We start from the raw sequence: 20,975 nt of genomic DNA, 5'->3' as shown, positions 1-20,975 counted from the left end.
CAGAAATAGTCTGTGGCTCCCCAGTGGAGGGGAAGAACTGCATCTTTGCTTTCAAGTGTTTGCTCTCTTCCATCTCTTCCTTTCTCTAACCATGTCCAGGGCCCTTAACAGCCACTCTTTTTTGGTCAGACCTTTGAACTTTGAGTAAATGGACATTCTCTGCTGCACCTCCGTTTCATTCAGGGATCACAAGTAAAGAGTTCTGGCAAATAAACAAAAATCTTCTAGGAATTCAGAAAACAGTTATGGTAAGGAACAAGGACTGTTGTCTTAGAAAAGATAAGGTGGGAAAGGGACAAGATGACCATCTTCAAATATTTCAAAGAGGGTCTAGGTTTAGACAGTATTTCACCAGACCTGGAAGCAAAGAGTGGAAAATACAGGGAAGCCAGCTTCAGCTCTTTGTCCTTGGTCAACTGTAAAATGGGGGGAATAGTGCTTACATCATAGGGAGGTTGTGAGGATTAAGTGAAGGGCTCAGGACATACCTGGCATCTCATAAAAATCCCAGGATATGCTTGTTTCCTTTTTTGGCCTCATTCAAAAATGCCTCATGAGGCAGTAAGCTCCCTCCCTGGAAAATTTCAAAATAGAATTACAATTCCTTACTGCCAAGATTCTGTGCTTCCGTGCTGCCTGTGACTTTTCATAAAGAAAAATACTGGCTCACACGGAGCCCTCACCATGCTCCAGGCAGGCAGAGAAGGTCTTTTTGTAGGTACTTCATTTAATCTTCTCATCAGCCCTATGAGGTAGGTACTATTATTATCTCTCCCCGCCCCTGCCCCGTTTTTTTTTTCAGATGAGACAACTGTGGCTTCGAGAGGTGAAGTAACTTGTCCAAGGTCACACAATCAGTAAGCGGCAAACCAGGGACTTAAACGTCACACTCCAAAGTCCTTGCTCTTACAATTGGAGGGGTTATTTATCAAAGCTAAACCCCTCTCCCAGACTCGCCTGCTCTAATGCTCCAGGCTTTATTGATCTGTCTTCTGTAAAGTTTCTTCAGGTCTCAACATCAAAACCACCTAACTTAGCACTTATTATTGTGTGAATGGCTTCTTGTCCTTCCTAGTTTACTGTAAGTGGGTCTGGGGATTTTTACTCTTTAAATATCCTTTTGTACTCAGTAAGCCTTCAGAACAAGTTCACAGGCTTCTAGTAATTCTTTCTTTCACTGACAGCTGAATTAGACAGCAAGTAACTCCTTCTTCCCTGTCATGCCTACCCCCATCTTTTTTTCCTGTGCCATTAGAAAAGTCTTTTCTTGGCTGGAAAAAATACTACAGTCTGTTCAACTAGTTAACGTTTATTGAGTTCTTAATATGCACCAGGCACTGTTCTAAGTACCTTTCGTGGATTAACCCACTGAATCCTGATAGTAACCTATGAGCTAAGTCCTGTTTTCACTCCCATTTTACAGAAGAGGAAACTGAATGTACCAGTGCATCAGGATTTGACTGAGTAAATGAGTAAATCCTTTGCTGATGGATACTATTAATAGCAGCAACAACCACACAAATACCTTATGCTTGAGTCAGGCTATAGCTTTATGTTTATTATGTCGTTGTCACTCACCATTAGCAGATAGGCGCTAATGTCCCTATTTTATAGAAGAGGAAACCATGACAGGAAAACAAAAGGGTGAGTGATTCTCAACAGTCACACAGCAAGTGCTGCCTGTACCCTTGAGTGAACATTGTATTCACTCCACTCTAAGATCCTGGGGGCAAGGGAGATGGGAGGGTCATGAGGAGAAAAACACCTACACACACAAAAAGCATTCTACAAATATTAGGGAGACAACAGAAGCCGGTCATAGCAGAGGCTGGACAGGAATCCAGGTCTTTGACTCCTAGTTCAGGGCTCTTTCCTTTGACCAAGATGGTGGGAAGCAAGTCTTGGGTCCAGACCCAACAGCAGTCTTGATTGGGGATGTTAACACCAAAGAAAGTAGTGCTCTTAAAAAAACCCCCATCATTTTTACATCTCTGCTTTTTCCACATTTTCAACAACGAGCATGCGTGCTACTTTCATAACGAGAGACAAGCAAATGAAGAGAGCTGGCAAGATGCACCCGTCTGAGGGCTGGAGCTGCTAGAGGACCCTTGGCTTGGCTTCGAGGTGGCTCTGGGCCCCTGCCCTGGCATTCTGGGGCACCCTCTGATCCATCCCCACAGGCCACCTGGCCCCACATTATGGGCAGATGAAGGAAGCAGGGACGATCATAGGAGTTCCCAGGTCCATGAAACTCCCTGACATTGGAAGCTGAAAGCTGTGTGTGCACTTTTCCAAGGAACGGGCCCACACTTTTTAAGAAGGGGCACTATGACCCTTCAAAGGGTAAGAGCACCAGATCGCAATGATGAACCGGGACCTGAGGATCAGGATGACCGGTCAAGGAGGGTCAAGAAACATAAAAATCTTCTTGCCCGACTCTGAGTAGAACTGGCAGGGGAGAGCGAATGACAAATAGAACAAGGCCTTGCCTCATATGCTCATGTTAATTTAAATTCTGCTTTCTTCCCTGAACCCCCCTCACTCCCATTCCAAAGCAGTGGGCAGGGGGTGGGGGGTGGAGAAAGGCGTGATTATTTAAACAGTTCCATCTCAGACACACTCCTCCTCCTCCTAGGCCTGTGGACTATGAATTCCAGCTCCTGATCCTAGGGCCTGTGCGTCCACAGCTTCCTATCCTGCCTCCTGACCCAGGGTCTAAGGCCCTGATTTATGCTGTGGCCAACTTTTCCCCTGGGTGCCTCCTAAAAAGCCTGCTGCTTTCAAGCCTCAGCAAGCACTGGATTCCATTCCACCAACATTGCCTGAGCTCCTACCATGTGCTGGGTGTTATGACTGGGTCACAGATGGTGGGATAAGTCCGGAGTATGGCCTGGGAGCCTTCAAACTAATGGCAGGACAGATAACACTCTGTTGGGGGAGGGGGAAACTGCACAATGTGAGAACACCCAGGAGGGCAACTGATTAACAGGCTGGGGGATTAAGGGGGGGCTTCTTGGAGGTGCAACGGTAGCTCTGGAGCTGGTGTGTGAAGGCAGGGAAGGATTCCTAACAAAGGAATGGGGGAGGCGCTCAAGTCCTGTAGAAAAGTGTGGAGGCAGCAAAATACTGGGCAAGTTTAGGAAATAGGCAGTTTTGTGTGACTGGAGCCTGGGGCTGGGGGAAGGGGGAAGGGGGAAGGAAGGAGACAAATGAGGCTGGAGGTGGGTTACGGCCAATTGGCTAGAACAAGGACCTTGATGTTCCACTCATGAATTTGGATTTTATCAGACAGTGCGTAGGTGTCACTGAGGGTTTTTGAGCGGAGCAGGTGGGCTCTGTGCTCTGATCTAAGCTTAAAAAGATCACATTGCAGAAGACAAGAGAGAAAGGAGAGGGCTTGGCGATTGGGAGGCAGGATGCTACTGTAGGGCCCAGTGCAGGGGATAATGGGGCCCTTTAACTACAGCTATGGCTAGCAACAGCTACATAATTTGCGGGGCCCAGTGCAACAGGAAAATTCAGGGTCCCTTGTCCAAAAATTATCAAGAATTTCAAGAGAGTGACAGCAGAGCATCAAACCAAGCATCATGCCCTTCTAAGGATGGCCTTGTGCAGCTACACAGGTCACACACCCAGGAAGCTGGCCCTGGCCATGGGACTAGAAAGGGCAGGTTAGGAAAGAGATCTGGAAGGCAGAGTCTTTGGAAGCCAGGGACTTGGTAATCTGTTGGGGTGGGAAGTGCCAGAGCAATCCACTGATGGATGACTTTCCTGCACTGTTTGCCAGGCCACCTTTCCACTACCCCCTTGGGTGGCCCAGGATCAACTCCTACTTATTAATAAGTCTAAACTTCACCCCCGCCTCCTCCTGCTACACACTCAGACCTGTTCCTGTAGGGTCCCTATCTAAAGGTGTCACCATTTACTCAGTCACCCTCTACTCCTCTCTCCGCCATCCCATCCCTTCCGGCAATTTACTTCCTAAATGTCTCTCCCATCTGTGTGGCCTCTTCAATTGCTGCTATCACTGCCAAGTTCCGGCAGGCCCTTATCAGCTCAGGCCTGGATTACCCACAAAAGCTGCCTATCTGTCTCCCTGACGCCGGTCTGGACCCCACCCCCACTTGCAAATAAAACATCCATCCTGCACAGTGCCACCTCAGTGAGGTCCCCAAATGCTCACCTGACCAAGTCACTGAGTAACACCCTCATCTGGGGCTGCTCCAGCCAAACAATAAGGTCCAAATGCCTTAAATGGCACACAAGTCCCTCTGTCACCTGAGCCTGCTTAATTTTCTAATAAATGCCAGAAATGCCTTAGTCTCCCACGTACCTCCAGCACATACCTTGCTGGGTTCTTGGTTTTTTTCCCTTTACCGCAAGCAGTTTTGTCTGCCTGGAATGTCCTCCACTCTCCCACTCCATGGCCTGGCTCACCTTGATTCACTCTCGTTACGCTCACCTCAGCTCTCCTCTGCTCTGGGTGGCCTTCTCCAGGGCCACATCCCTACCCCACCTCGCACACCGTGGATGCTCTTCCGCACTGACTACAGGACCTTAGGCCTGTGGCGACTTCCCTGGTGGTCAAGTGGTTAAGACTCCACGCTTCCACTGCAGGGGTTCGATCCCTGGTTCCCTGGTCGGGGAACTAAGATCCCACACGCCGCGGTGCAGCAAATAAATTAATTAATTAAAAAAAAAAAAAAAGAGGTCTGTGGGCTGGACCAAGCCTCCTCTCCGAGCTGGGGGCAGCTGGAGCAGAGTGAGTCCTGCTCACTTTGGGGTCCAGCAACCATACAGAGCCTGGCCATGTGGGTGTTCCGTACATGTGTGGTTGTAGGTTGAAATGTCTGGGGCTGGGTGGTTCCGGTGACACTAGAGGAGGAGCAGATTGCAGGGAAGGCTGGCACGGAGAATCCCAAAGAGAAAGAAAACCCCCCGGCATCACATCTTCGTTGGGATTCCACTGGCAGGGTGAGGACAGCGCCTCTGACTGAAGGCCTCTGACACCCAGAGGCAATGGCCAGCTAGCTGTTGTCTGGTTTGACTGCATTTGATTTCAGAATTGGATTTCTGCTTCCTTCTAAAAACCATACTCCCCTCTGTCGGTAGTAAACAAGCCCCTCCCTAGTGGAGGCAGGCTGTTTTCCATCAGGCAGTCCCCTCCCTCCTCAGGCTCACAATAAAATGGTTAGTCCTGAGTTTGGGGGCAGAAGCATGCTTCCCTCGAGCATGTCCCTGCAGCTACCAGGGCACAAAGCTGACCCTCAGTAAATACTTGCTGAATGGGTGAATCGTGTCCAGTTCCCCAAGATAGGGGATGGGAAGCCTGAAGGTGCTGGGGACTGATGGGGGCAGACAGCCTGGGATTATACTTGAGCCACAGATAATCCCCCAAATCCAGAAGCCACCTGGACAGTTGGCTGGGCTGAACTCCATCAACGGTGCATGTTGATGCTACAGCTGATTTCAGGACAGATTTTTCTGGGGCCAGGAAAACGGTTCCTCAAAAAACAATTCTAATTTTTACTGGGAGTGTGACAAAGAAAAGGACCATCAATCCTTTGAGGGCAGAATCCATTTGGGGAAATTAGTTGCTGGCTCTTCTCTCTCCACTTTTACTTTGAGGTACTTTTATTATGGAAAATTTCAAAATATAAAGAAAAGTAGAGAAAACAGGATAATGAACCCCCAGGTACCCATCACCAAACTTCAACCATTACCAACACAAGCCCAATCTTGAGTCGATAACCCAGCCTTCGAAGCAAATTCCAGCTATCATCTCATTTCCCGCGTAAAGACGGGTAAGGATCGAAATCTACGTCAGATCCATCTGGGGGCACCGGCCGAGGGCGCCCCTAGCTCTGCCTACCGCGGTGCCTGGCCTGGCCCCCAGCGGATTCGGAACCTACGTCTATGAAACTCTAAACCCATGGCGCGACGCCAGCTCAGCCTCCCCCGCTTCCTCCTCTTCCCGCACAGCGTGGGTCACCTCGGCCTCATGGCGTTCCTGACACCCCACCGGCAGTCCCCGGTGATGCGCGAGTGACTGTCTCCGCGCAGCGCCGCAGAGAGCACAGCGAGCTGCTTTCCACTTCCTCTTTCTCAGGCTGACTAACGCTCGGCGCCCGCCCAGCGCGTCCGGCTCCCCGGGGGCGTGGCCACAGCCCGAAGGGGCGGGGAAATACCCTTATTCGGCCTTATATGGGCAGCCACGTCACAGGCTGTACACCCATTCACATAAAACGCTGAGCTGCCGGCGGAATCCCCGGCTTCTGGGGCGGCGAGTGGCCGGGCCGGCTGCCGAGCGTGCAGGGCGGGAAAGAAGAGTTGAGTGGTCGCTCAGGCGCCAGGCTCGGTCGGCCGGCCGCAGCCCCGCGGGTCGCCCTCCCGGGCCTCGCCGGCGGGCACCCTGGCTGTGGGCACCTGCGGGGCGCACGGCGCGGGGCCGCTGGGCGGCGGCGGCATGAAGGTCACGTCGCTCGACGGGCGCCAGCTGCGCAAGATGCTCCGCAAAGAGGCTGCGGCGCGCTGTGTGGTGCTCGACTGCCGGCCCTACCTGGCCTTCGCCTCTTCGAGCGTGCGCGGCTCGCTCAACGTCAACCTCAACTCGGTGGTGTTGCGGCGGGCCCGCGGAGGCGCGGTGTCGGCGCGCTACGTGCTGCCGGACGAGGCGGCGCGCGCGCGGCTGCTGCAGGAGGGCGGCGGCGGCGTGGCGGCGGTAGTCGTGCTGGACCAGGGCAGCCGCCACTGGCAGAAACTGCGCGAGGAGAGCTCCGCGCGCGTCGTGCTCATCTCGCTGCTCGCCTGCCTGCCCGCCGGCCCGCGGGTCTACTTCCTCAAAGGTGAGCGCGTCGGGGACGCCGGTCCCCTGTTACCGTCCGCGCCGGGACGGCCCCGGGCTCTGGGGTCCCCTGCTGGCGCCGGGCGCTTTCCTCGACGCTAGAACCCGAGCAGTTCTCCGCTGGCGGGAGTCTGCACCTTGGGGCTCGACGTGCGCTAGGGAGGGCACTGCCAGTGTCAGCGCTCACGGCTTCCCCACTCGCGTTCCTCGAAAGCGCTTGACGATCGGCCTTTCGGCCCCGGTAGGTGGGGTGGGGTTGCTTACGCAGCCGGGGGCGCTGCTTCTCAGTTGGGGGTCGGTCGGCTAGTGCTGGGCGCGGGCCGGCTTTCCTGGCGCCGGCTTCACCGCTCTCGCTGGGGCCTGCGCTCTGGAGCCGTCCTGATGGACAGATCTGGAGGGATCAGCAGGTCGCAACACCCTCACCCCCGAAGCGTGGCGCCGCGGTGTCCCCTTTCCTCCCTTCTGCACGATTAACGTATGTTAGGCTGTGTCTTCTTCGACCCTCTTGCCTTTTTGACCCTGGCAAATCCCTCTCCTCCCCTCCCCTTCCTTTCCATTTCATTTTATTGCTTTTTATTGTTCCTTGGCTTCCCCTTCTCCCCTCCCAGACCTTTCTCTAGCTCCGTTTGGAGCTGACACCCTTTTCACCTCCTCTCCCCCACCCCGGGATCATCTCCTGTACTGGTCTTGGGCCAAACCCGGCGGGCCTAATGTTGTCTGCCAGGGGTGGGAGGCAGGCTGGCCAGCGAGCCGGGACACATGAGAGGTGCCACAGGGTGGTTGTGAAGGGGATTGCGTCACATTTGGTTTGAGATCTCCAGAAGCTGCTTCACCAGTCTGCCCATTCCACCTGCTGGGGGAGATGACGTTGGTGGTGGGTGGGTGATTTACTCTCAGACTCCAGAGTATGGATTTCTGGGTCACTTCCTATGACTGCTGCCACCTTGTATTTGAGTCCTTTGTAACCTCAGATGTATGGAAGGTGTAGCCTGTAGGGCAGATGTGAGGACTCAGCCTAGGCTGCGCGGGCCGACTCTGACGGGGACACCTTGAGGTGTAACACTGATGTGATTCAGAGCTCAGGTGCAGTGAGCTGAGAGAGTGAGAGCGCTGTTTTAAAACCGTGCAACTTGTGGAGTTTTACACATTCCAGGCCAGGAGATTCCAGAGGCACACGGGCAGCTCCCACCTCTATTAGCACCTCTTGCAGACTGTCCCCTGTTGATTCCTGTTAGGGAAACAACAGAGGCAGAAGATGATGATCTTCCTCTTTTACCCAGCCTCAGCCCCCAGGAGATGGAGAGTGCCCTCCAAGCTCTGCAGAGGTTTCACACACAGTCCCTGATTTCTTTTTGATATGCTTTTTGTCTCCTCTTCTTAGCAGTGAGTACAGAAAAAGTTTCTGCCTCTCCAGTAGCATGAAAGATACATTCCAGGGAACCTTTCCGGGTCCTGTCTGTGCTCCCCACCCCTCTCCAGGGGGCCATGCTAGCAGTTTGGAAGTTATTGTCACAGGAAGTAGGCAGCTCTGTAGACTCACATCTCAGGAAAATTAGTTTAAAAAAATTTTTTTTAATGTAAGTAACATACAGCACAAAGGCTGTACAATGAAAAGTGGATCTTCTGCACGCCCTAGAACCCAGTTCTACTCCCTAGAGACAACAGTCAACTATTTCTTGTTCATCTTTAGATAAATTAATTTTCCATGAGTAAAAATAGAATGATTTTGTATATTTCCTGTTCCTGCTTCTTTCATCTAACTAGATCTTGAGAGATTTGTCCATATCAGAGCATACATGTCCTATTCACTTTTTAAACCCATCCCCTGGTGATAGCCAGTAAGTAGGTTGCTTCCAGCCTTAGTATTTGAAGCAGTGTGGGAGAGTATAACTTTGTCCAAATGCTTTTGCATGTGCACTATCTTTCAGTAAAATTATGAGAATTGCCAGGTCAAAAGTTATGTCCGTTTTAAATTTCAGTAGAAATTGCTTAATACTTACCCTTATAACAGTACTAAGTTGTTGCCAAAGAAAATTATTTCTTTACCTAACTCACGTCCAGATAAGAGTTCAGGTTTTTAATCTAGTGGCATCTCAGATCGTGGGGCAAACCTTTTTTGTTTTTGGCCACGCAGCATGTGGAATCTAAGTTCCCCAACCAGGGATCTAACCCAAGCCCCCTGCATTGGAAGCACGGAGTCTTAACCACAGGACCGCCAGGGAAGTCCTGCAATGCCTTTTACACTTCCCTCAATGCCCACCCCTCCCAAAAAAACCCACTACAATGAGATGACCGAACAGCATTGTCAGTGCGTATTTATATATAGTGTCTGGGTGCTTTCTCTGCTCAGCTCCCTTGGTAATGCGGTGGTTTTCAAAAACAGAATCACTCTGAAGAGGATTGAAGCTGCCAAAAGAATTGCCACGGCTCTTGCAGCTCAAGTGAGGCACCAGAGAGGAATGTTCTGTCTCTCCACGCCTCTGATGGGAGTGGGTGAAAGACAGACCATCTAATCTATAGGACTCCTGACCCCAGCTGGAAGAGGCAGGACCCCGTTTATCTGTCCCTCAACTACACTGAGACTCTTTGTCTGCCTGCCTTATTTTGTCAACAGGCAGGCAGGACCCAGCCCACACCCGCACCTCCTGTCTGTCCTCGTAACAGCCAACTCTTTTTATTATTATTATTATTTTAATTTATTTTATTTTTGGCTGTGTTGGGTCTTCATGGCTGCCCGCGGGCTTTCTACTTGCGGCGAGCGAGGGCTACTCTTCGTTGCAGTGCACGGGCTTCTCATTGTGGTGGCTTCTCTTGTTGCAGAGCACGGGCTCTAGGCGCGTGGGCTTCAGTAGTTGTGGCGCGATGACTCTAGAGCACAGGCTCAGTAGTTGTGGCGCACGGGCTTAGTTTCTCCAGGGCATGTGGGATCTTCCCAGACCAGGGCTCGAACCCGTGTGCCCTGCATTGGCAGGAGGATTCTTAACCGCTGTGCCACCAGGGAAGCCCAACAGCCAACTGTTAAGTGCTCTATTTAAAGCCAAGAGATGGGGTGGCCTGAAGGCTTCTCTTTCCCAAGCTTCATTCTGAAGTTTGAGAGGGCCTGGGCAGCTCTTACTTCAGATTCCCATCCCCTATCACTCAGTTTGTCTCCTGGGACCCAAAATGTTGAGGCCCAGGCACAGGAAGTGATTTGCTAACTAGGGACACCTCTTCGGAGGAAGCTGAGGGTCAGTGTAAGTGTGGTTTCTTTCTGCCTTCTGGGAGGGAAGGGGTGGGGGCAATGGTGGGGAGGGAGGGGAAACTAAGCCACAGACACCTTCAAACTTTCCCCCTCCGCCTCCCTCAGGCATGGCCTGTCATCATGACTGGGAACGTGGTCATTGTGGAGGTCCAGAAGCTCATTTGGGGAGGCCCAATTGGCTATTTGTTGAAGTGACCACAGGGGAGATTTGGGTGTGCTAAATGGGGTTGGGGGCAGTTCCAGCAAGCTGAGAGGAAGCAGTAATGGCTAGATGACTCATTCTAGGAATTGGCTGCAGCTTCTGGGAGAGAGCTGGAGACTGTCGTGTAATCCATTAACCATTTGCCTACTGCAGGGGTTTAAAAAGCCACCATGTCCTCCACTGTGGGGCTATTACAACACCAAAAGACAGAAGAAAAAAAGGGGGCCTTTTTGGAAAAATACATGGTCTCAGAATGCTTATTTAATTGATGATTTAGGGAATTCCCTGGCGGTCCAGTGGTTAGGACTCAGCACTTTCACTGCCAGGGCCCAGGTTCAATCCCTGGTCAGGGAACTAAGATCCCATAAGCTGGGAACTAGGATCTCACAAGCTGCGCAGCATGGCCAAAAAAAAAAAATTGATGATTTGACCCCAAGTGAATTCTCTGGGCCAGAAAAAGAAGCAGGTTTTCTGGAGGCTCTTGGAAGTGTCTTTAGGTCCCTTTGGATTGGAAGCAAAGTGTTTCCCCACACAAGTCTGGCCTGTGCACCCAGCAGCATTTGGCATTCTGAGGCTTCCAGGCCAGTGCTTCATTTGGTTCTTCCCTACCTCATGTATGGGCCTGAGAACTTACCTGCTCAAGTTTCTATGACTTGGTCAGAGAGTAGTTTTTACCTTAAGTGATCTGATCCATTTGGAGAAGTTTAAATATAGTTAGGATTTTTATAGAATCATACCTGCCAGGTATGAGGGTGTGTGTGTGTGTGTGTAGCTGGGGAGAAAGTTCAGGAGGGGAGGGTAATAAGGAGATAAAGGGAAAGTAGGTGGTCATCAAGGAGAAAGAAAGAGTTTTTACTTAAAGGGGTAAGAATTAAGTTCAGAAGGCCTCATTGCTCTGGTTTGGAAGGTAATTAACTAGATTGATTACATTGGACCTGTGGAGAGGATTGTCAGCAGTGTTCTTAGCACCTTGGCAAAGAGAAAGGGCAGGGCTGTTTTATTGCCCTGAGTTTAAACCTCGTGTTAGCCCCCATTCCCTTATGAATAGAGGAGGTTTCATCTATAATCCAGTTTAGAGCTAAGGGACTAGGGATGAAACAGACCAGTTTAGGAGTCTCGTTCACAAATTAATGAAATTCTGCATAATCACACCTGCATTTTAGATAAATGAGAGAAAATAGCTTTTGTTTTCTGGAGGGATTTGGTTAATATTTGCCAGATGTCAGATATTTTTCCTTTCACAGTTTAAGCTTCTTCTGATAGGCATAGAAAGTTAATCATTGCCTCTCTGAACTATAGCTTTTTAGGAGAGAGAGAGAGTGTGTGTGTGTCTGTGGAGCCCGTTTCTATTCTAAAACTATTACTTGTTTTGGCTCAATTTTTTAATATGACCAAAATGTATGGTAGCTGAATATTTTTTTACTATTCCACACTGAGGGTATTGATCAATTCTGGGCATTTTCTGACAGCCTGAGAAAAATCGATGCTTATATCTTTCTTGCTTTTTTTTTTTGTCTTTTAGGGGGATATGAGACTTTCCACTCGGAATATCCTGAGTGTTGCGTGGACGTAAAACCCATTTCACCAGAGAAGGCTGAAACCGAGACAGCCCTCATCAGTCAGTGTGGGAAATCAGTGCTCAACATCAGCTACAGGCCGGCTTACGACCAGGTACACTGTGTGGAAGTACCATCCCGGCTCCTAGCTCTGTTCCTTGCACAGCACCCTGGCTCTTCCACTCCCTGCTCAGCAACCTTGGTTGGTTCGTTTGCGCATCAGGGAGTTGGCAGAGGCCTCTAGCTTTAGAGAGCCTCTGTTGCTTGCCAACTTGAGTTTCCATCTAAGAGTAAATGAGCTTCCTTCCAGCAAATAAGCTGACAAGAGCAAATGCGCTTCAGGATGCTTGGTGGCTTCTGGCAAAAAGTGGAAGCGAAAGATACATTATTATTAGCTGGCCTGGGAGGTGCAGAGAAGCTTTGAAATATCGATTTAGGTTTCCCTGAAGACGTTTCAGAGCTGACTTTCAGGCTTCCTGTGTTGATCTTCTTCGTAACTGTTCATGCTCTGCAGTTTCTGCAAACCAACCCAGTACCTGTAAAGGTGTGTCTTGGTATTTTTAACTGAAGGAGGAAGATTGGGGAAGGGTTGTAGAGAAATTACTATTTGGATGGCTAAGCAGCCTCCCCTAGGGGTTTCTGATGCTTACAATTCCATAAATTCTGAAACCAGAGATCAAGACACACTAGAGGATTTCATGTATCTACAAACATGTGGGGTTTTTCCCTTCAAAGAACTGTACTTTCTGGCAACTCATTAAAAGAAGAAAAAGTGGACGGCTCAGGCAGGGGTTACCTATACAATGCAGGAGGATGTGGAAAAAGCAGGCAAGGACCCAAATCTGCAGAAAACAGAGATCAAAACCTACCTTCCCATTTTACAGAGGGAAAAACTGTCACAGCTGGTGGGATGATTGATTTTGCCAAGAATCCTGCAGCTGGGTTCATGGCCGCACTAGGCCCAGAACTCCCTTCTCTTAACTCCTTGTTCTGGTTCTTTTCAGGACCCTGTTCTGTTTTCCACATGCCTTCTTTTGGAAGAGGGCCAGTCTAGGCATCTGACTTGGTAGGAGGAGCTTTTCAGGTTCTTTGCACAAAATAAGAACATACCCAAATCATATGAAGGAAGATTTCTAGATACTGCCTAAGATGCCAGCTGCCTGCCAAGAGCAGAGCTCTGCCCCTGGGGATAAACTTCCAAATACAGCCAGGTGGCTCTTCCTTGAATGGAAACCTATTAGCTTGGCGAGGTGCCAGGGTTATTATTTTGTTTGTTTTCTTTTATTAAAATTACAGTGTATGATGAACCCTGGGCTTTCAAGCCATGGGCATCCGGCTTAGCTGGACTTCTATTTTTATTTGTTTGTTTGGGTGGTGTTTTCCCCCTCCTTTCTCAGAAAGTGAAAGAGAAACGAGACTTTGCAGGATGTTGTGAGAGCACAGCAGACCTTTGGCCAAGCAAGGACCAGGGAGGCCCTGGTGTGTTTCCACGGTTCATCTGGGGAACCCCCTAGTGCTACTCTTAGTAGCGCTTCTGCCTTGAGAGAAGCCGGGTGAGGTCGTGTGAACCTTTGGGGTTTCTGAAGGCCTTTGGTTTCTTTTTCTTGAGTCTAAAAAGAAGATTCAAAAAAGGAAAGAAACATGGTTTCAGGGGTGTTGGGCTAAGCTCCAGGAGAAATTGAGTAGGATCCCAGGCCTTGTGTGTCAGCATTTTCCAGGCCCTAAAAAGAGGGAGAGATCTATGTAGGTACACATAAAGTGTTAAGCTCAGGGGCCAGCTAATAAAAATACTGATTACTATATTGTAAAATCTTTATAACTTTCTTTCAAGTGGCCAAACTGGCCTTTGCCTTAAACACGTGACTTCTCAGGAAAGAAAAAGCAAACACCCATGCGGGGTAATTTGAGAATTGCCTTCTCCTGGCCCTCATCCCGTGCCCCTTTCCCTATTGTGGGTCTGGCAGAGAGTTTCCATTCTACTCTTACTCCAGGACAGGAAATGGAAACACAGGAAGCGGATGGATGATATGGGAAAGCCTGGCAAAGACACAACCACTGTCACCCCAGCTCAGTGTTTTCCCTCTAAATCTCCAGGGGCTCCCATTGTTCCAAGTATGGAACAATGGCTTTTCTTGCCACCCTGGAAATGCTGAGACTGCCAGAGTCCGACTAGCTAGCTGTTCTTTTTAGCTTTGCCTCAGGGTAGATGGTCTCTGGTTCTTTGGGCATCCTTCTTAACTAGAAACCTCAGGTATAGGTGGTCTCCCAAAAGGGTGAAGATGTCTGCGTCTCTCACCAAAACTCAGCCCCACAAGAAGAAGGTCAGGCCTGGGACTTCCCTGGCAGTCCAGTGGTTAAGACTCCACGCTTCCATTGCAGGGGGCACGGGTTCGATCCCTGGTTGGGGAACTAAGATCCTGCAGCCTGCAAGCCACGCAGCGCAGCACAGCCAAAAAAAAAAAAAAAAGAGATCAGGCCCTGCTCATGGCCTAACAGCTTTTCATTATCTGAGGATTTTGGATAGATAGTGGTCATTTTCACTTCTGAGAAGTATACTTTTTTGGGGGGCGGGGGGAAGCATATTTTAATACCTCTGAGCTCCAAATGCATTTGAGGATCAACAGTGTCCTAGGTTTGATGAAACACATTATATACAACATCAGGATTGTAAAGGAGGGGGCTTACCTTGTTGAACCATTTTCCATTTTATCTAGAAGGAAGCCGAGGCTGCCCCCAAGGTTAAAGGGCTCACCCTGGCACTCTCAGGGCAGCTAGAACTACAACACGGGCCTCTCAAGCCTTCCATCACACCACCCTCTTCTCATCCTTGTCAGCATAGGAAGGCTGCCTGCATTTCCTACCACCTCAATATATATAAGAAAATGAAAATCTTAGCTGTGTGAGATTTGCTGTCACTGAGTCACAAGGCAGTAATGTAGGGTAGAGAGTTTACCAGGACGGAGGCTCCACCCACACACTCTTGGGTGAACTATGCTGACTCTGAACTCTCTACCTGGAAACCAGAAAGGGAACCTCCCACCTGAAAAGAAATAGGTCAGGGTTGTTTTTTGTTTCTTCTCCCCAAAGAGCAAGCTAATCCAACATTTCCTGGTTGTCCTCCTTTGCCCCTGCTTCCAGGGCGGCCCAGTCGAAATCCTTCCGTTCCTCTACCTTGGAAGTGCCTACCATGCATCCAAGTGCGAGTTCCTCGCCAACCTGCACATCACGGCTCTGCTTAATGTCTCACGACGGACCTCTGAGGCCTGCACGACCCACCTACACTACAAATGGATCCCCGTGGAAGACAGCCATGCGGCTAACATCAGCTCCCACTTTCAAGAAGCAATAGATTTCATTGGTAGGTGCAGCCATTCCCCCTCAGTTGTTTTGGGGGCCCCCGAGGGGAACGTGTTCTTGGATTTTGATGTACTGATGGGGGTTCCCTTCACTGAGAAGAAAAGCATCTTGTTGTAGAGCCAACTTGGCTGGTTGGATGCACCGACCAAAACGACAGAGGGGAGGATTTGAGTTGCTATTAATAGGAGCTTTAATTTGCAAGATAAATGAATTACTACAATTTTATGGCAATACTCTCTCGCTCTTGTTAGTGTTTCTGGCTGGGTGGGAAGCAGGGTGCATCCGTGTGTGATGCTCCGTGCCAGGGAAGCAGGGGAGGGAAAGAACCACCCAAACTGTGCTTCTACGTAGGTTGGGATATTTTTAAAAGCAAACAGAAGGACTGAGAGAGCACTCCTTACGTACTGAGCCCCCAGGGCCCCGGCAGCTTCCCGTGGTTTTTGGCAAACTGCTTTGGGGGCAATTGTTTTGCATTTTCAGCTGATTTTGAACTAAAGAGAGCGCTCGTCTCAAGCTCTGTGTTTTATGCACAGAGAAGTTGGCATCTTTTTGCATCCTTTGTACGTTCCGTGAGGCAGTTATCATTTACTCCACTCTGTAGGCCTGGAAACCTCTGGTCCCTCTGCCTAGAAAGGGCTTTGGGCGTTGGGATTCCAACTCCTCGAGCAGGCTGGATTATTCTTTCATTTGACATCTCTGTTTCCCTCAACCATCTCCCCTGGGGGCTGGACTGACTTTTTTATGTCTCAGATTTGCAAGCACCCACCACTCCCCATCCTTGTGGGCTTGCCTCCCTTTCCAGAGTCCTTCTTTCCCTTTAACATGCGTAGCTGTTGAAGCTGAGCGGTGATCTTCCTGCCTCGTGCTCTGAGGGATGTTGGAGGGAGAAAGGCCGGTGCTGGGTGCAGCAATGATTACTTAGTGCAGGGAGCCGTTAAAGGCCCCCCTTCTACCACGTGGTGGGCCCTCCACTCAGCACACACTCCAATCTCTACTCCACAGAAGCCTGCTGAGAAACTCACCAGAGGCAAGAGGCCGAGGCTGCCTCCCTGTTCCCGGAGGCTCTGGGCTGCAATGGTTCCTTTGGAGTCTCTCAGAGACGGTCAAGATGATGGGTTCAGGGTGGGAAACCCTTGACTTGTTCTCTCTGTCCCTGGGAATGCCTTGCCCTTGTCAGCCTGTTATTTAATTACCTAGATAGCTTCTCAGTGAGGTCATGAAACCCGCCCCCATCACTTCTCAGAAGCCTCCCTCCCCATCCTGTGTGTGCATTGTGTCTGTGTACACAAGCGCACAAACCCACAGTATTCTGAAGGCACACGAGATGCTTTTCCCCAGACTCCTTGCCCTGCTGGAGGAAGGAGGGACTGAGGCCGAACCATGCATTGACCCCTTCCGAGGGCCACATAGAAGGCAAGCCCCCAGGGGTGAAGTGGGATCCAGAAGCAACACACTGTAGGCCTTTTGCTTTCTGGGATTTGGCTCTGGGCCAATTAAAAGCTAGACTACCAGCTTTTTGCTGGTGGAGGAGCAAAAGATGGTTGGAGTCACGACCCTATAATCCTAGGAACTTGGAGTCCCTGTTGAACTAATTTACAGGAACTCTTTTTTTTTTTTCTTTTGAATCAGAGACTGTATTGGGGCACTTCTAATGAGGAACCCTGGGGTGTCCTTTGGGATTTTCATTCTGTTGGGGAAACTCCAGGTTCCTCCCTGACTCCTCAGAAACTGGATCTTTCAGATCTTAGAGATGCACTTGCAAATTTCTTGGACTTGAGGAGGGAGGTGGGTAAGGGGGCTGACTTTTTATTTACCCTTCAAAATCTTAAATGTTTTTGCATACTGTGTCCTTACATAGTGCCATGGACATCTAACTTCCTGTGATGTAATTGTTTCCTCACTAGCAAGAGAGGGAATTGGAAAGACTCTTTTTTGTGGTTTTTATTTGATGTGTATATATGTTTAACCTTTTACCCCTGCTCATTTTTAACAGTTGGAGCTCTTTTGGGGGGAGGAGTAGAACAGAAAAGGAGGGCACCCCACTTTTGTCATATTGAGCTAACGAATGCTAACTGAAGGTGGTAGCTTTATAGCAGTGACTCCCATTGTTGTGCAAGATGGAGTTTGCCAAAGCCATTTATATCCTCCGTCTAGTAAGCGTTACTTAGCCAAGGCTATAATTAGTGGCTGTGCACTATTTATTGTATGTTTGGTTGGTTGGGAACCCTCGGTGCTGAGCCAAGCATCCCGCCCTGGTACAGCCAAACAGGGATCCCGGAGAGGCTGGAAGGCCTCAACCAGGATGAGGGCTAGGTCATCACCATTAGAATCAGACCCCGAGAGACAGGAATTGCTTCTCCAAGTCAGTCTTTGAGCCTGGGACCCTCTCAGGGAAATGTGAATGTGCAATAAAAATTTGCATGCAGCTTCAAAGATTTTCCCAAAGTTTTCTTGAAACACATCCGTGGAACCCGAGTTAAGATGGCATCCCCAGGAAGGAGTTACTCCAGGTCTAGCACCTCCAGTGGCAGAACCTGTGAAAGTATCCTGGAGAACTAAGGATTGTGAAGGTCCTACACAGAGATAGACATCATGGTGGGACCCCAAAGTCTATCCTCAGCAGTGGAGGTTAAAGACTGGCAAAAGCTTGGTGTGGGACCACAGACGTTGAGCAGGGATGATGATTTGATAACTAGGTCACTTTTTTTTTTAATTCTTTAATTAAATCCAGTTGCCTTTGAGTTCCAATCCCAACTCATTTCCACTGTCTTTTCTTTCTTCCAGACTGTGTCAGGGAAAAGGGAGGCAAGGTCCTGGTTCACTGTGAGGCTGGGATCTCCCGCTCGCCCACCATCTGCATGGCTTACCTCATGAAGACCAAGCAGTTCCACCTAAAGGACGCCTTTGATTACATCAAGCAGAGGAGGAGTGTGGTCTCGCCCAACTTCAGCTTCATGGGCCAGCTCCTGCAGTATGAGTCCGAGATCCTGCCTTCCACGCCTAGCCCCCAGGCTCCCTCCTCCCAAGGGGAGGCAGCCGGCCCTTCGTTCATAGCCCATTTGCAGACACTGAGCCCTGAAGTGCAGGGTTCCTACTGCACGTTCCCTACCTCGGTGCTGGCACCATTGCCCACCCACTCAAAGGTCTCAGAGCTCAGCCAGAGCCCCATGGCCACAGCCACATCCTGCTAAGACCAGGGTGGGAGAACCAGCCCAGCTCCAAGAACAACTGTGATTTTGTATTTTAACTCGTGGACATTTCATACCTGTGCAATACTGAAGACCTCACTCTGTCCCTCTGTCCTGGTGGGACAGTGAAGGGTCACCAGGTTTGCAAACAAACTTCAGACTGACCTCGGGGATAGGTTCTTGGGACTGAAGGAAGGCCAAGCCATTATGAGAGCACAGTGCGTGCTGACTACTGTATTTCCAGACCCCCTGCCCTCAGGACTGCCCAGTCTTTGCACCTCAAAGTTTGCCTTTTCATTTCAAGCATAAGGCAATAAATACCTGCAGCAACGTGAGAGAAAGCAGTTGCTGGACCAGGAGAAAAGGCAGTAACGAAGCCAATTCATTTTGAAGGAAGCACAATTTCCACCTTATTTTTTTAACTTTGGCAGTTTCCGTATCGGTCTCTGTTGCTTCAGGGCATAAGCTGATCACCACCCAGTCAGGAAAGTAACCCTACAGGGTTTTAGGGACATGATGTATATGCTGATTTGAACCCTCAGATGATTTTGAGACTCTGTCTTGGGTCAGGTGGAATCATTTGGGTGAAGTAGTGAGACAGTAACACTTCTGGTTTCCTCTTCACTGTGGGTTTTTCCCTGACTTTGGACTTTGGCATGATTCTTACTCATACTTGAACCTTTCTCGTTGCACCTCTCCTCAAAGCAACTCTGGCGTCATTTGAAAAGAGTTATTTAGACCACAGACCAACAATCACCCCTTTGAGGTGGTGGCACTGGGTGCCAGGAAAGGTGGCACTGGGTGCTACTGTCTGGGTCAGTAGCATTGAAACGGTTGTCACCCCAGCTTGCTGTCCTTATATGTGCTTGTCTCGTCTCTGGTGACACTTGTTTTCTTCCCTGCCCCTCGGGGTTGTCTTCAAGCTGTTGACTTCTGGGATTTGCAGATTTCTCAATGTGGTACTACTTCCTTTTTGTCTGTAGGTTATTTCTCCAGGGGAAAAGGCAATAATTTCCTAAAATCCATATGAATGTGAAGAAAAGCAGTATGTTACTGGTTGTTGATGTTGTTTTTTATAGTGCAAAATAAAAATAGTAAGAAGAACAAAAATGCTTCTTCATGTTGGTGAGTTGGGGTAAGGCAGGGATACACTGAAGCGGGGCCCAGCCTGCCTCACTGGGTTTTATTTCCGAACGAACGCTAAGGTGATGGTGGTGGGTGTGCAGGTGGAGGCATGAGGCTGTACGTCTGCTCGCGAGCTGGTGATCATAACAGTACAGAATAATGCTTTCCAGTTGGGAGGCTTCCCTTGGCTCACTTGCAAGAGAACTCCTTAGGCTCAGGCCACATGGAGAGGTGGTCAGAGCATCCACCCACCCTGGGCTCTTTGTGAGCCCCGGGCAGAGTTCAACTTGAACCTCCACTTCCTCATCCATGAAATGAGTGAACTAAGCTAGATGATCCCAAAAGCCCCTTAGAGCTCAAGACCCTTGATTCCAGCAAACCTGAGTGGCAAGCTTGTGGTCAGGCCCCTCCCTCCAGTGCCTGGCATGTGGCAGACTCTCAGAAAAGTTTGGAAAAATGACCAAGGGACAGATAAGTGAACTAGGTAAAGGTTAACCTTAAATGCCTGTTCTCCCTCTTTTACCCTTGGAATTAATTCTTCCAGATAATTCCCTCAGGAGTTCCTAAGTAAATCCCTCAATGAGTTGATTTAAATCCAAGGCTGAATCAACTTGCCTTCTGAGTAATTTCCTCTGTGTGGTGGAGGAAGGAAGGGGCAATATTTGCGTATTCCCATGGCTTATGTCTCTGCTCCAGCCTAACTCTTGGGGCCTGTTTCCTAATCAAGGGGAACGGGAAATTGGCTGGGAATGATACCATATGTGCCTGACACAGGGATTCCAATCCATACCCCGTGATTATGGGGGGGTCCAGAGAGGCCTCCAGCACCCCCCGCAGCAAACACATGTCAACAAATAGCAAGATGGCGGCCGAGCCCAGGGTAGCCCAGCTCTTTCTAAACATCTCACCTCAAAGACTTTGCTTGAGACTTTGCTCCCCACACACCTTTCCTTCCCCACTGGTTCCTTGGAGAGTCCTCAGATAAGAATGTCACCCAGACTGGGGAAGCTGCATTTCCTTCAGCCTGCACCCCTCATCTGCATAATCCAAGCAAGGTTTCCAGGGGAAGAAAGTGGAGTGAAGGGCACTGTATAGGAAGAAGAAATCCTGGGTTCTAGCCCTCACCCTGCCCCTAACTAGTGCTTTAGAGCTAATCTCTAATCTTGCTGGACCAAACTTCAGGGCTTGGTCTACCTGAGGTCCCTCCCTGGTTTCATATCTCTGAGCCTCCGCTCTGCCTTGGAATGTGTCCTATTTTGTGTGGGCCTGTCCAGGTGCTGAGTGGCTGGAGGGGCCTCAAGCCGGGAGAGCCAGGGAGGGGGAAGCTGGATGCAGGCTGGGGTGATGTGCTAAGCCGCATCCCACTTGCTGACATTTGCTTTATTGCATTAAAGTCTTTCTCTGAAGGGTGAGTAAGTCCTCTAAATCAGGCATATGAGGATTGCTCATAAGCCAGTGAGTC

At 49.7% G+C, this 20,975-nt stretch overlaps 1 protein-coding gene and 1 long non-coding RNA gene across 3 annotated transcripts in view; one reads left to right on the top strand and one right to left on the bottom strand.

Annotated features, from left to right (window-relative positions):
* Positions 1–6,105, bottom strand: part of LOC130705001 (uncharacterized) — a 28,876-nt gene extending 22,771 nt beyond the window's left edge. For both annotated transcript variants that reach the window (XR_009005581.1, XR_009005582.1), the window contains exon 1: positions 5,993–6,105. This is a non-coding gene — a long non-coding RNA (uncharacterized LOC130705001). The remainder of the gene's footprint in view (positions 1–5,992) is intronic.
* Positions 6,106–6,329: 224 nt separating this feature from the next.
* DUSP5 (dual specificity phosphatase 5) lies at positions 6,330–19,487 on the top strand. The gene is made up of 4 exons (XM_007173342.2): positions 6,330–6,845; positions 11,810–11,958; positions 14,982–15,201; positions 17,985–19,487. Exons 1-4 carry the CDS (start codon positions 6,467–6,469, stop codon positions 18,389–18,391), a joined length of 1,155 nt encoding a protein of 384 aa, XP_007173404.2. The 5' UTR covers positions 6,330–6,466; the 3' UTR covers positions 18,392–19,487.
* The last annotated feature ends 1,488 nt before the right edge of the window (positions 19,488–20,975 follow it).

Source organism: Balaenoptera acutorostrata, chromosome 16 (assembly GCF_949987535.1).
Source record: "Balaenoptera acutorostrata chromosome 16, mBalAcu1.1, whole genome shotgun sequence".
Lineage (NCBI taxonomy): Eukaryota > Metazoa > Chordata > Mammalia > Artiodactyla > Balaenopteridae > Balaenoptera > Balaenoptera acutorostrata.
The sequence above is the reverse complement of the archived record's forward strand: the minus strand, read 5'-3'. Positions and strand labels throughout refer to the sequence as shown.